Source organism: Gorilla gorilla, chromosome 16, assembly GCF_029281585.2.
Source record: "Gorilla gorilla gorilla isolate KB3781 chromosome 16, NHGRI_mGorGor1-v2.1_pri, whole genome shotgun sequence".
NCBI lineage: Eukaryota > Metazoa > Chordata > Mammalia > Primates > Hominidae > Gorilla > Gorilla gorilla.
The window spans coordinates 78,923,979-78,939,774 of NC_073240.2; the positions used below are offsets into that span (position 1 = coordinate 78,923,979).

General features: G+C 43.9%; 1 protein-coding gene across 2 annotated transcripts in view; it reads right to left on the bottom strand.

The window, feature by feature from the left end:
- TBC1D2B (TBC1 domain family member 2B) overlaps window positions 1-15,796 on the bottom strand; it is an 82,532-nt gene that overhangs the window by 30,662 nt on the left and 36,074 nt on the right. For both annotated transcript variants that reach the window (XM_031002319.3, XM_055363912.2), the window contains exon 4: window positions 4,292-4,455. In XM_031002319.3, coding sequence (XP_030858179.1) covers window positions 4,292-4,455 — 164 coding nt within the window. The remainder of the gene's footprint in view (window positions 1-4,291; window positions 4,456-15,796) is intronic.

Sequence of the window (15,796 nt, forward strand, 5' to 3'; positions counted from 1 at the left end):
ACGAGGTTTCACTGTGTTAGCCAGGATGGTCTTGATCTGATGTCGTGATCCTTCCTCCTCGGCCTCCCAAAGTGTTGGGATTACAGGCGTGAGCCACCGTGCCCAGCCAAAACTTGTATTTTAAACAAAAACCACATCTTCCTTTTGGAAACTATAACAAAATAAAGCATCCCCACAAATCATCCTCCAGGGAGTTTGACATTCACCACCTTGAGAACTACAGGAGATTGATGACTCTGCCCCCACTGCATTCTAGATAGTAACCAACATGCTTCAGCCAGAGATGATTGATTCCCCCCACTGGATCCTTCCTTGGAAGACTGTATCACAGGATCATTTTTCATGGAAAACTAAGACATACTAAGCATCCTATTTTTGCTAATTTGTCCTTAGCAAAAAAGCAAAAACACTCAAATGTATGTTGGTTTTTGTTGTTTTTTTTTTTTAACATACAAATATTGCTATACTTTGAATGTGTCCCCCAAAGTTTATGTGTTAGAAATTTAATCCTCAATGTAACAGTATTGGCAAGTGAGGCCTAATAACAGGTGATTAGGTCATGAGGACTCTGCCCCTGTGAATGGATTAATGTTGTTATCACCAGGGTGGGTTAGTTATCACCAGAGCAGGTTTGCAATAAAAACAAGTTTGGTCCCCTGGCTCTCCCTCACTCTTGCCCTCTCTTGCTCTCTTTCTCTCTTGCCTTCCACCAAGGGACTATACAAAACAAAGGCTCGCCCCAATGCCAGTGCCATGCTTTTGGACTTCTAGCCCTGGAACCATGAGCCAAATAAATTTCTGTTCATTATAAATTACTCAGCCTATGGTATTCTGTTTTAACAGTATAAAACAAACTAAGACATGCATGTTTTAAAGCATAACTAGATTCCCCTTCTTAAAAAATGGGTATTTGGGGATAGGCATGGTGGCTCACGCCTGTAATCCCAGCACTTTGCGAGGCCGAGGCAGGTGGATCACCTGAGGTCGGGAGTTCGAGACCAGCCTGACCAACATGGAGAAACCCTGTCTCTACTAAATATGCGTGGTGGTGCATGCCTGTAATCCCAGCTACTCAGGAGGCTGAGGCAGGAGAATCACTTGAACCCGGGAGGCGAAGGTTGCAGTGAGCCAAGATCACGTCATTGCAGTCCAGCCTAGGCAACAAGAGCGAATCTCCATCTCAAAAAAAAAAAAAAAAAAAAGAGTATTCGGGAATACTGTCAGGCCAGGCACAGTGGTATGTACCTGTGGTCCCAGCTATTGGAGGCTAAGGCAGGAGGATAGCTTAGGCCCAGGAGTTCAAGGCCAGCCTAGGCAACACAGATACTCCATCACTAAAAAAGAAAAAAAAAATACTATGGGATCTAAATAAATTTTAGTGTAGATAGATTGAAATATATATACTCACATTATAAAGAGGAGACACAAGGGAGTATGTAAGTGTGATTTATATAAAGTTAGGAAACAGGCAGAACCAACCTGCACTGTTAGGAATCAGTACAGTGGTTCCCTGGGGCGGGGTAGTGACTGGAAAGGGCACGGGGATGGCAGCTGGCTCCTAGGGTGCTGGCATCGTCCTCTTTCTTGAAGTGAGTGCTGGTTTCATGGGTGTATTCAATTTGTGACAATTCACTGAGCTATACATTTCTGATTTGGGGACTTTTCTGTATGTTATACATCAATAAAAAGTTTACTTAAAGATAGGGGAAAATACAAGGAAGGGTAGTTCACTTTCTGTGAATAACATGGACAAGTTGGAGGGCTGATTATTGGAGCCATTTCAGGAAATACCCATGAAGAGAGTAAGATCAAAGTCTAGTGACATCTTTGTCTCTCCCTCTCTATCACATAAACTCCCCTCAAAGGGGATGAAGGGCTAGGCAGAGGGCTAAGAAGGCTGTCATCCGTCAAGAAAACAGTCTCCAAGGTGCAGGGCGTTTCTCCTCCCGTCCCAACTCACTAAGCACTCCCGATTCTTCCTCCCCAGTCCTGCTCACATTCATCCTTCTATTTCACCCTCAGTCTCTACTGGAAGTCACAGCCAACAGTACTTATTTTCAATAACCCAAATCCCCAGTTTTAATCTCTTTTTTTCCAGGTAGCATTATCAGCTCATACTGAGCCCCTCTTCTGGGCACTCCCACTGGCCTTGCCATGCATTAGGTAATTCAGCACATTCAGCGTGGCCACATTCTACACCATGTCACACTGGACCAGTGGGTTCTACACCAGGATCCTATGGAGCACAGGTAAGCTCCCTCTCACAGCAAATCATGACAGTCCTTTTCCAGGAGACAGAAAAAATATTTCCTTTCCTAAGTGCTTACTCTCGCAATAAAGGTTTCCTCAAATCCTGCACCCTATTCCTGCTGGCCCATGCTAGAATCAGGCATAAGGTGGAATTTCAAAATTATTTATTGTTATTTTATGTTTAAAACATCAATATTCTCCTAATGAATTAATAAATCTAGGACTGTGGCCAGGCACGGTGGCTCACGGCTGTAATCTCAGTACTTTGGGAGACCGAGGTGGACAAATCACCTGAGGTCAAGAGTTCAAGACCAGCCTGGCCAACATGATGAAACCCTGTCTCTACTAAAAATAAAAAAATTAGCCAGGCATTGTCATGGGCACCTGTAATACCAGTTACTCAGGAGGCTGAGGCAGAATCGCTTAACCCGGGAGGCGGAGGTTGCAATGAGCCGAGATCGCGCCACTGCACTCCACCCTGGGTGACAGAGCGAGACTCCGTCTCAATAAATAAAATAAATAAATCTAGGATTGTAAATGAATGTTAAAAGCATCAGGCAAAAGGCTGATGGAGAATTTTATGAATGAATCAAGATGACAACCCTAAATCCCGATCAATCTTAATATCAAAAGAGAGAAACCAGACATGATGTGGCTTCAGATGCGATACGATAGGAAGCACGCAGCATCTCCCCACCAAAACAGCATTCCTGTTGAATCAGAAGTCAACCCTGAATCTGGGCAGGCCTCCGGCTCTAACTGCCAGTATACAGGAATTACATGGGACAGAGAAGCATGTTAAATGACCCCACAGAAATACAATCAGCAAACCCAGATGTGGGAGACTCCTCAGCACAAAGACCTGGTTTCTTCAACAAATGTGGCAAAGGAGGGGGAAGGGAAAAAAAGCCAGGGAGCTGTTTAGATTAAAAGAGACCTAAGAAGACATCAATTAAATACAATGTGTGGGTCTTGTTTGAATCCTCATTTGAACAAACTGGCTGTAAACAGACACTTAGGGAACAATTAAGGAATTAAATAATACTAAGGATTTATTGTAACTGTAAATATAATAAAGAAGTTGTGGTTATAATTTTTTTTTTTTTTTGAGAGAGAGTCTCGGTCTGTCACCCAGGCTAGAGTGCAGTGGCGCGATCTCCACTCACTGCAAGCTCTGCCTCCCAGGTTCACGCCATTCTCCTGCCTCAGCCTCCCAAGTAGCTGGGACTACAGGCGCCCCCCACCACGCCCAGCTAATTTTTTCGTATTTTTAGTAGAGATGGAGTTTCACCATGTTAGCCAGGATGGTCTCGATCTCCTGACCTCGTGATCCGCCCACCCTCAGCCTCCCAAGTGCTGGGATTACAGGCGTAAGCCACCATGCCCGGCCAGTTATAATTTTTCTAAAAGAGTCATTATCTCTTAGAGGTACATATTATAGCATTTGCAGATGCAGTTGCAGATTGCAATTAAATAATATTAAGGATTTATTGTAACTATAAATATAATAAAGAAGTTGTAGTTATAATTTTTTTTAAAGAGTCATTATCTCTTAGAGATACATACTGAAGTATTTGCAGATGCAATGGATTAATGCCTACAATAATAATCCAGCTGACAGTGGGTGCAGGGAGGTGCAGGAGCTTAGAGACGGAGAAGGAAGAAGAGAGACCATAGTTCACATTGTAGAAGCTGGATGATGTGTACACCAGAATTCATAAGACTATATTCTCTTCTTTTGTGTACATTTCAAATTTCTATAAAGTTTTTTAAAATCAGTATTTCCATAAAGAGGATAATGACTTCCAAGTCTGCTATCTCCCCCAAAAAACTGAGCCATTGGACTAGACAGTCATTTATTTCTTATAACATTTATTAAATAATTTTTTAAGCCTTTATGTTTTAAGTCCGACAAAGAGAATGCAAGCCCCCATTGGTCCTTATGCTTCTCGAAATACCTGCTAATAATGTGTCTCCACATCACTGGTGGTTAACAGATGGCAGTACAGAGAATGACAGACAACAGGAAGTACATTGATACCTTTGTTTCCTTCAGGGGTCAGCTTCTTCTTTTCTTCCTGTACTATGGACTCCTCTAGGTCCTTAGGGGTTGGGTCTAAAAGTTCCCACTCTTCATTGGTATAAAACACAGTCCTCCGACTATCATTATGTCCTCTCCCAGGACGGAAAGAAGACATCGAATTCCTATTGGGAAAAACAATATGTGTTATTGACAAAAACAAAAGTAAAACAAAACATAATCTCACGTATATAGGATTGGCAAAAATTTAAATATCTAATGATACCAAATGTTGGTGAGGATATGGAGAAATGGGGATTCCCTTTTTTTTTTTTGAAATGGAGTCGCCCTCTGTCACCCAGGCTGGAGTACAGTGGTGCAATCTTGGCTCACTGCAACCTCTGCCTCCTGGGTTCAAGCAATTCTCCTGCCTCAGCCTCCCTGAGTAGCTGGGATTACAGGCTGCACCACCATGCCCAGCTAATTTGTTTTTAAATTATTTTTAGTAGAGATGGGGTTTCACCATGTTGGCCAGGCTGGGCTCGAACTCTTGACCTCAAGGTGATCTGCCCACCTCGGCCTCCCAAAGTGCTGGGATTACAGGCGTGAGCCACCTCACCCAATCGAAATGGGGATTCTTATACACTGCTGGTGGGATTATAAATTGATACTATTACCATGCAGAGGAACTCAGCAAGGTACTGTTAAGTTGAAGAGGTGCCTACCCCTAACACCCAGTATTTGCTAAAAGAAATTCTTACATATGTGCACAAGGAGACACAAGCAAAAACATTCACTGCAGCATTGTTCATATTAGAAAAAAATAAAAAGGTACAACAACCTAAACGTTCACGAACAGGAGAATAAACTGTGGCATGTTCATATAGTCAAGTACTATACAGCACTTAAAATTAACTCATTCATCCACCAATTATTGATTGAGCCTACAACATGCCAGGCAATATTCTAGATGCTTGGAATATCCCAGTGAACAAAACACAGCAAGATTATTATTCTTGTGGAATGTACATTTCAGCCAAAGCTGTACGTATCATAGGGATAAACATTTTTTAAACACTGAAAGAAAAAGAAAATGGAAGAATTATAGGTACAGCATGATACTGTTTTATACCTTCAGATTATACTATTAACAGAGACTACTTATGGATACATATATATGTAGCAAAACTATTTTTTTAAGTCCACACATAAATTACAATTATCAAATACAGAATATTGGCCATCTCTGTAAAGGTAAAGAAGAATAGGATCAAGGAGAGAGGATTTAGCCAGGTGCCGTGGCTAATGCCTATAATCCCAGTACTTTGGGAGACTGAGGTGGGCATATCACCTGAGGTCAGGAGTTCAAGACCAGCCTGGCCAACATGGCGAAACTCTGTCTCTACTAAAAATACAAAAATTAGCTGGGTGTGGTGGCGCACACCTGTAGTCCCAGCTACTCGGGAGGCTGAGGCACAAGAATCACTTGAACCTGGGAGGCAGAGGTTACAGTGAGAAGAGATCACCCCACTGCACTCCAGCCTGGGCGATAGAGCGAGACTCTGTCTCCAAAACAAAACAAAACAAAAAAAAAGAGAGAGAGAGAGGATTTTAGTAATGTTCTGTTTTTAAAAATGCAGTAGAAATATGACAAAACTATAAAAATGAGTCATGGCTATCTGAGTAATCAATATACTTGTCTGTGTGCTAAAAATATTTCATTAAAAGTTTTAAAAAGTAGGTTGAGATTTCTGCTTCCAGTGAAGATGGAATAACAAGGACTAGATTTACCCTCCCCGGTGAAAACTAAAGAACTGAAAAAAAAATTAAAAATACAGGAAACCATGGTTTTCGGACATTGGCCATCAGGCAGCACAGGACAGTGATCCTGAGAGAGGGAAAGCCAATGAGGTAAGCTCACCTTACTGCCTGGAGACAGTTTCCAGGCCAGGCTGCAGGCAGGGAAAACCCAGGAGGAGCCCAGCATCTCTCTGAGATGAGAAGATAGAGTGGAGACTCTCAAGGCAGTTGCAGCTCATAGAGCAGAGTACTAGAGAGAAGAGAGCTGCACAGAGGGAGTGTCACAGAGATCTTAGACGGTACCCCCAAGTCTTCAACTGAGTACTGATTGTGGCTTCGATGTAAGAAAGCTATCCGAGGACAGGGAGAGAACCAACAGAGAGAAGCAAAGGAAACCATCCCTGAGCCTCACACGGGACTGGGAAGAGTGCCTAGTCTCACCAGTCAGAGTGGAAAACCTCATAATTCACAGGGCATCAGAAAGATTACTGAGAAAGGCTACTGATGGTATCCCTAAAGCCTGTGCTCATCCTACCAAGCAAAGCGTAAAAGCAAACTTCAAAAGGATCAAACTGTTTCAGAGTCATTTAATACATCCGAGAACAAAGCCCAATAATATGTATAGCAATACAAAAAATATATATATATACATCCAGCACACAAAAAGGTAAAATTCACAACATCTGGTATTCAATTTTAAAAATGACCAGGCATGCACGAAGTGGGAAGTACAAGTCACAATGAGGAAAAAAAATCAATCAACAGAAACAGACCAGAAACAACAAAAGATAAAATTAGCAGACAGGGACTCTAAAAGTTATAACTGTATTCTTTATGTTCTAAAAGCTAGAAAAAAAAGAATAAACATCTTAGACACATAAAAAATTAAAAAAGAAGATTTAAATAAAATTTCCAAAGATAAAACTACAAGGCCTACAATGAAAAACATGCTAAATGGGAACAAGAGCAGACTAGGCATTGTGGAAGGAAAGACTAGAAAATTGGATGACCCTGCAATAGAAACAACCCAAAACGAAACAGAAATATGACCTAAAATGAAACAGAAAAACAACAAACGAAAAAAAGGAAGGATGGATGGACCAATGAGTCGGTCACTGAAGGAGACGAGAAGGGGAAGAGATGGAATAAAAGTATGTGAAGAAATAATGACCAAAAATTTTTCTAAATCTGATGTAAACCATCAATCCACAGACAAAAGAAGCTCAACAAACTTCAAGCACAAAAATCATGAAGAAAACTGTATCAAGGCATATCATAATCAAATTGCCTAATACAAATAATATTTAAAGTTTTAAGTATAACCCTAATTTGCAAAAGAAATAAAGGAAGTCAAATTCTTATAGTTAAACTGTCAAAAGGTAAGAGGCATGTGCTCATTATGAAGAGACATCTTAACTTAATTCATTTGAGCAGTCGGTAAGTGGAGTGGTGAGGAGAGGACATGCTCACATGAACCACCTTACTTATACGCACACACACATATATACTTATATTCTCTTACTTAATAGATCCATCCTTATCCCTAAAGCAATAAAAGGAATGAAATACGAAAACACCAAACAATATAGGTAAGTCTCCAAAACGTTATGTTAAGTGAAAGAAGACACACAGGAGACTATAAGGAGTATGATTCCATTTATATAAAAATTTTTAAAACTCAAAGCTATAGTGACAGAAAGCGGATCAGAGGTTGCCCAGGGCCGGGTATTAAGGGAAGGGATCAACCGCAAAGGAACGTGAAGGAATTTTTAAAGGTGTAGAAATGTTCTATTTTTCTTTATTATGGAGGTGTTTACATCGCTGTGTATAATTTCTTAAATTCATCAGCCTATTCACCTAAAATAGGTGAACTTATTGGAGGTAAATTATAACTCAATGAAGTTATTAAAATAAACATGCAAATAAATAAGGAAGAGGAAGAAATGTATCATTTGGTGTTTTCTGAGGTGGATTAAAGGAAAGGGGGGAAAAGGTGGCTTTACCTCTAGTTTGAATCAGACAGATGATATTCTCATGTAAAACAGTCATTTCTCAATGTGTTTTTTAAAGCATATCATTTTTCCATTTTACTTTTTACTTGTACTTTAAACATTCAGAATACAGAGAAATTATATAACATGCTTATGTTCTCATCACGCTATCACAGTATATGGATGTATGGCCTTTGGCTAATTGCTTTAACAAAGAGTCACCAAGAACCAGCAATTATGCCTGTTTAGAACCGACACTCACTTTCTCATAGTTTATTTACTTAGGACCAACACGGAGCTGGTAAACGACGTATAGCATCTTGCACGTGCTATTTATTTCCTGTCTCTTCTAGAGCCTGGCACTGTGCCACACATCTTCACAGACAACTGCATAGAAGGATTCTAGTCAATTCCCCATGGTAACCCAATGAGCAAGATACTGTATAAAGTCTGATTTTATAAAAATTATAAAATTGTAGAGAAAACTATTTCAAAATAGCTGCTCAAAAAGAAAACTCTCACAAATGCTGGCTATACTTCTGTTCATTTTTTTGACATGACTGGTTCATCACTTCACAGAGCACTGGGGCACCGCTGGACCCACTGCACCATCACTTTTCAGTGGCCCTGCCTACAGCAAGGATCTCACAGGAGCCTTCCCTCAGGTGGCATGTGACTACCACCACCGTCAATTTTAGGAGTTAAATTCTCCTTGCCATTTGCCCTAGCTGTCAAACTGTGCTCCTCAGCTCTGGTTCCTAAAGGGTGAATGCAGGAAAGAGAAATAAGAGCAGGGACACCCCCACACGGCCTGGGGAGAGAGAACAGTAATTTCAGTGACTTAGAACTGCCACACACCCTCCTTCCTCCCACCGCGGTTTTGGGTTTCCAGCCTGTTGCAAGCCTGAGTCGTACACTGCCGAGCTCTCACCTGCAGCTGAGGGACAGCCTTGCTGGAGGTGCGGTGCTACTTGTCAAGTCCTGGATAAGAGAGAAATGGAATCAGGCTCAAAGTGAAAGCCTCTTGAAGCTGAAACAGTATATAGCCAATTCCTGTTTTTGCTCTTATGTGGCAAAACCCAATTCTAGGACTGTGCAACACGGGGGTCATTACAGTGCAGACTTCTCAGACACACTCACCCTGTCTGCTCTGGCCCACAGAGGCCTCGGTGGCAACTACGTGTCCTGCCTGTGTACTCCATGAGGAGTTCACAGCTGGTTTAAATGGAGGCGTTTTTTTAGCTGGTGTTAGAGGCTGTTCTATGACAGTATTTGCTGTTTAAAGACCCCAGTCTCATTTGACAGATCTTTGAGAGGCCTTCTGTGTTCTCCCAGGCAGCGTGCCAGGTGCCCACCTATAAACACTCAGCTGCTCTGATCTGAAATAGAAAGTGAGGCACCACCAAGCAGCAAAACAGCACCTTGTTAGGGGCAGTGGTCAGCCTGAGCTTTTTAAAACAAACACCAGCAATCTGTATCACCATTAAGAAAACCTCTTTCCGGTGGAGGTCTGCACAGTTTAAAATGTCTAACTAAAACAGTAATAACTTGTTCGACATTCGTTTGGATTCTGATAACCAGCTAGAATTTACAAGTTGACAGAATTGTTGGGAAATGTTCCATCAAATTTCTTCCAAGTTAACCCCTCCACAAACCGCCTGCACAGCCAGGTTTCAGGCAAAACCACAACCTCTTCAGCAGGTGGACGACACTGCCAAGGCAGAGGTTTGCACTTGCCAGGACTTTGTGCACAGGAGGGAGGCAGGCTACCACTGCTTCCAGCTCCTTCCCTCCCTCCAGACTACAGGCCCTGTTAAAGGAAACAAAGGTGGCGGGGCAGGGAGGAGGTTGTGTGGGGGGGTTTCCTCTGACTGGCAACAGCCATCTCAATAAAGCTGACTCAGTATTTCCTCCTCTACAAATTAATTCCTCAAATATATTCTCACAAGGGCACAGAGACGTATGTACAAGAATATCAGAACAATGCTATTTGAAATGACAGAAAAGTAGAAACAAGCAGATGTCCATGGCTAGGAAACTGCTTAAATAACTTAGGGCACATTCCTATAACTGAATTCTGTTAGAACAAGAGCTCTAGTAAGGGCTAACAAGTTTGGACATTCCAGATAAGTGCCTATATAATGTGTCAGCTCAAAGGGGCATGGCAGGTGGCCCTACACTCTCCACCACTGCTGACCCCTCCTGACCCATCTGCTGGTGAGAGCACAGCTTTGGTGCAAGTGGGCCTCATGACATGGTAAATACAGAGATGCCATGTCTGAGGGAAGAGTGAGCATTCTAAGTCCCTGAAGTAGCTATGCACTGACATAGTGGATACTGTACGATCCCTCTAAGTCACATACACACAGAGCGAAGTTCAGGGTGCAGACATAAGTACCTTCAGTTCTAGCGGTGACTTCTGGGAAGTGGACTTAAAAGGACTTTCACTTTTAACTGTGTACCCCTCAGCAATGATTGATTTTTCTTTTTATATGCATGCACGCTTACTGCAATGAAGTACAAACACACAACTAAGAAGGCAGGCCAAATGGGGAAGCTGTCAGGTGGCAGGCCTGCAAGCCAGGTCACTTGCCACGGTTTGAATATCTCCTCCAAAACTCATGTTGAAATGTAATTATCATTGTGATGGTATTAAGAGGTGGGACCATTAAGAGGTGATTAGGCCACGAAGGCTCAGTCTTCACGAATGGATTAACACTGTTATCTGGGGAGAGGGCCTAGATTCAACTACAGAATAGGAGACAGCAATGTGGCCAAGGAAGCAGTGATTTAGAGCAAGGCAGCCACAGGCCAAGGAATACCAGCAGCCACCAGAAGCTGAAGGAGGCCAGGAACTAACTCTGCCCTGGAGCCTCTGAAGAAAGCAGTCCTGCCAACACCTTAACTTAGGCCTAGTGAAGCTGAGTTTGAATTTCTGGCCTCCCAAACTATCAAACAATAAATAGGTGCTGTTTTAAGCCACCAGTGTTATGGTCACTTGTTATAGCAGCCAGAGCAAATTAATACAATTACTCTCTAGTAAGCTATCGTCCTTCAAACCAAGGACTTCGAGAGGCTGCTTTCTGTTGTGGTGCAGGCTTCAGCTGGCATTCAAGTTTGGAGCATTAACGTCCAAAGTCAGAATATATTTACTTCTGATATGATGTCTTTTGGTCCTGAGGACCTGGAAAGGTGTCATCAGAAAAACCATTTCCAAAATACTCTAGACATTTACCTGGACAGATGAGTACATCACCCTTCCAATTCTAAGACATCAGAGCAAACACCTAATAAACATGCACAGCCTCAAAGAAACCAAACATCTAAGAAACAATATTCTTACTGTAGAACTTTCAGACAGATACAGCTCCACAGGTTCCCTACTGTCCAAAGGGCAGACACCCCCACCCCTTCACCCTGGGAGTCCCTGGCCTCCTCAGCTCCTCTTCTATCCTCACCCCCTTAGCACCCTACGCACCTGGCACCAGAACCCATGCCACTCTTGAGACACACCCTGTTCTGACTTCCTTGCCTCTGCATGGGTGTCCTTGCACTTGCATTCCCCTTTGGACAGTCCCTCTCCATCTCTCAAGCCCTTTAAGCCAAAACTCATCTTCACAGCAAAACCATCACCAGCCTCTCCCACAACCCACACTGCAAAGAATAAGCACTTCTTCCTGGTGTGCCCAGGTAGGCCATGACATACTGGGTTCAGCCTTGAACCGCACCCTACAGCCCCTGTGGCAGGACTCACGGGCTTGCCTGCCTGTCTTCCTGAAGACCCTTAAACAACTGACAGTGGGGAGGGACAGCCTCTTACCCAAGGGAACATCCTCAACCCCATCCCATAGTGGAGGGGAGAGGAAGATGCAGCGGGGAGGGAGGGAGGGCCAGCTGCCCAGCCAGGCAGTCCTGCAGAACGGGCTTCTCAAATGCAGGTGATGACCCACTGGGGGCCAGGACATCAATTAAGGAGTGAGGAAATCAATTTTGAGGGTCATGACAAGCATTTTTTTAGTATTAGAAGAGAAAATACTACTTAGCTTTACTACATGTAGCAGTGGAATTTTTCTTTCAGTTTTATTTACATAACAACAGTATACATTTACATACAAAGATGTGTATTTTCTGCTGTCAGTTCCCAGTCAAAAAAGTGAACAATGCTGTGTCAGAAGGTAACATCCTGCCCAGGAAGCCAAACAGAAAGAAAAGTGCTGAGAGGAACTGTCGTCCTGCTAGGGAAGGGAGTGTGGCACAAGGGCAGGTGGGTGTGGGCAGACCCCCCACGAGTATAAAGGGCAGAGGATGAGAAGCCCCCAAGCAGCGGGAGCAGGAGCAGCAGAGCAACTCTGCCCCTGGAAGGGTCTGGAGCCTTCCCTCATCACTCTTCCTCAAGTCGGTGCTGGACACCCACCATGAGCCAGGCAGTGTGAGGTGCTGGGGTAAACCAGAGACAAGACAGATAGGGTCCCTGCCCCATGGAGCTCCCAGCCTTGCAAGAGAGCTGGACCACAGACAAGTACACAAAGAAATACAGAAACTACAGGGCTATGAAGGAGAAGCACGGCAGTGAGGAGTGGGAGGAACAGCGAAGGCTTCTCTGAAGAATGAGCAGAAGTAACCGGAGAAGACAGAGCCCTCCCTGAAATGGGACAGCCTGAGGCAGGGCCTGCTGGGAAGACATACACCTGAAGAACTGAAAGAAGTCAAGTGGGCCTGCAACAGAGGAAATGACAGGGGTCAGACCCCACGGGACCCTGAAGGCCATGTTCAGCAGCACAGCCTTCAGCCTAAGGCAATGAGAAGCCTCTGAAAGGCTGAGGCAGTCGATTGAATTGATTCAGGTCCCTTAGAATTGGGTCCCTGCAACAGGTGGACCCAGCACAGGCGGCACAGGATGCAGACAGGTGCCCTTCCTCAGCCCCCAAATCTAAATACAACAGGAGACATGGCCCAGTTGCTCCCTTGGTGGCCCTGGACAAGACATTAAAGTTCTCTGAGCCTCGGCTTGCCATGCTGAGTCATGGTGAAAGGTCTCCGAGTCTACAGGCCAAAGCCACTGGTCCTCTCATGACCGCAGTGATTTCCATGGAACAGTGTCATACACCGGCGGCCCTTCTGATATGTGGGCCCCTGGGAGCATATGAATGGATCAAGACCAAGAGGACTACCGGGACATAATTGCTAAGCACGACTTCATGCTCCTGGGGGCTATCAGAAAAGACCAGGTGCCATTGCACCACTGCAGAAACACACACATACCCCAGCCAACTTCCCGCAACTGCTGAAACTCCATGGGCCAAAGAGCAAGTTGCCTTCCTTCCTGCTTCCTTCTCCAGAAGGCCTGGCTTAAAAAATGTCTGTGTGAGGCAGCAGCATGGTGACTACATGCCTTGTCTTTCTTGGCAGACACAGCTGTGCCTTCCAACAAGGAAAATCACAAGTACCACATTACAGCTCCGGGACAGGAACAACTTCCCCTAATTCACCAAACATCCGGGTGCCTGCTTTGGGCTGCGCCGGGCCCTCTGCTACGAACTGGGGCTGAAGAGAGGAGTCACTGTCATGACTTTATGGTCCTAGACACTAAAACCATAATAGATTCTTGGGAACCCCCGCCATGCTCACAAATAACTCTTTCTACCAGGCCTGAGGGAGTCAAGAGAGAAGCAAAAACAAAGGATCAGAGCGGGGCCAACTGCAGGGCCCGCAAAAGACCTATGGGAGGCAGGCCTGGAAGGATGAGCACACCTTCCCGGCTAGCTCAGCCCTTACACCTGCATTGAGAAAGGCACCCCATCCACCTGACTCAAGGAAGTGGAGACTCACTTCACCTACTGGCTCAAAAGAGACAGGGTAACAACAGTGGCAGCAATACCAGCAGGCCTGGGTTGTGTAGCCACCATTTACTGAGCACTTACAATGACACTGTGCTAGGCAGTTCTTATTTATAACCTTAACACTCACTCCCACCCATCCAGTAGAGGAGAGGCTTACTACACACACACACACACACACACACACACACACACACACGCAATTTACTGATGGAGAAAATAAAGCTCAGAGAAGTTAAGTCACTAGCTCAACATCACACACCCAATAAGTAGCAGGACTGGGATTCCAAAACCTGGGCTGACTGCAATATCCACAATGTGACCTCACTCTTGAACAGAACTAGAGCTGGACCCCAGGAGCCAGAGGTCCACATCAGGCCCAGCCTAGCACCCAGAGATGGGCGCACAGTCCAGGCCACAAAGCCACAGAACTTTGCTCACTGCTGTCAGCGCTGCTGCAGCCTAAGCACACCTCCTACATACACTGAAAATACACGCTCAACCGCCACAGAGGCTTCCGATGCACGCTCACACGTGTGCTCAGGCATGTGCTTTCTCACTCGTGCTTGTGCACTCCCACCCCTGAGTATGCACATACACACATGGACTGGCCAGAATTTCAGCAGAGACCTAGTTCCTTCACCTGGTGTGATTTGGACTGTTGATAAGTTAAATGAAAAATGTGGTTAAAGCAGGAATCCATATAAAAGGAACTTAAAACAAACACATGCACCTGTAAAGGTGTATGTAAATGTGCACTCATCTGCCAGTCTACTGATACACACCAGCCAAAGCCTCTTCTTGGAATCTGGGGATACTGGGCATGGTGACACGTGCCTAAAGTTCCAGCTACTTGGGGGGCTGAGGTGTGAGGATCACTTGAGCCCAGAAGTTCAAGGGTTCAGTAAGCCAAGATCGTGCCACTACACTCCAGCCTGGGTGACAAAGTAGAGACCCTGTCTCAAAAAATGAAAAAAGAAAAGAAAGGAAAGGAAAGGGGAGAAAGAAAGAGAGAAAGTGAGAAAGAGAGAAAGAAAGAGAGAGAGAGAGAAAGAAAAAGAAAGGAAGAGAAAGAAAGAAAGAAAAAGAAAAAGAAAAGAAAGAAAGGGGGAGGGAGGGAGGAAGGAAGGAGAGAGAAAAGGAAGGAAGGAAGGAAAGAAGGGAGGGAGGGAGAGAGGAAGAGAGAGAGAAAGAAAGAAAGAAAGAAGGAAGGAAGGAAAGAAAGAAAGAAAAAGAAAGAAAGAAAGAGAAAGAAAGAAAGAAAAGGGAGGCAGGGAGGGAAAAAGGAAGAAATCAATCTGGGGATACTAACTGCAGTTCTCTGTTATCTTTCTTGGGCAAATCACATCCATTAAGACATCAGCTAACTTTCCCAATTTTGTTTGTTTCTTATTAAAAAGTGGAACAAGGCCTAACAGTTGTGAAACAATCTAAGCATAAAATCTTACAGGCTTTTAAGTTTTTTTTTCTTTGATTTTTCACGATCATGTCACCCACATCCTCACGGCAATTTTTTTAGTGACTCACCTTTATCAAATTTTCCCTAAGCATTCAACTTATTTTTCCTAGAAACAACAATTCCTTTTTATATTTAATGGGTTTAGTAAATATCTCATTGAATTACATAATTACAATAGTAAGTACAATGGGCATTAACCAGTGAGGAACAAACCCAGCTGATTCTTGGTAGGTCTGTAGCTCAGCTGGTGGGGGCAGCAGGGACACAGGTGCCCTGAAGTGGCCCATTTGGTCTCATGCAGTCAGTCAGTGAGGACCATGGCTCTACTGAGGAACCTTAAAATGTCAGTTCATCAGGGGAGCTAGTTAAGAGAGTTTCAACTATACTGATAAATAGAATAAAAGAATAAACAAACCTTCATTTATCTTTTAAGCCTTGA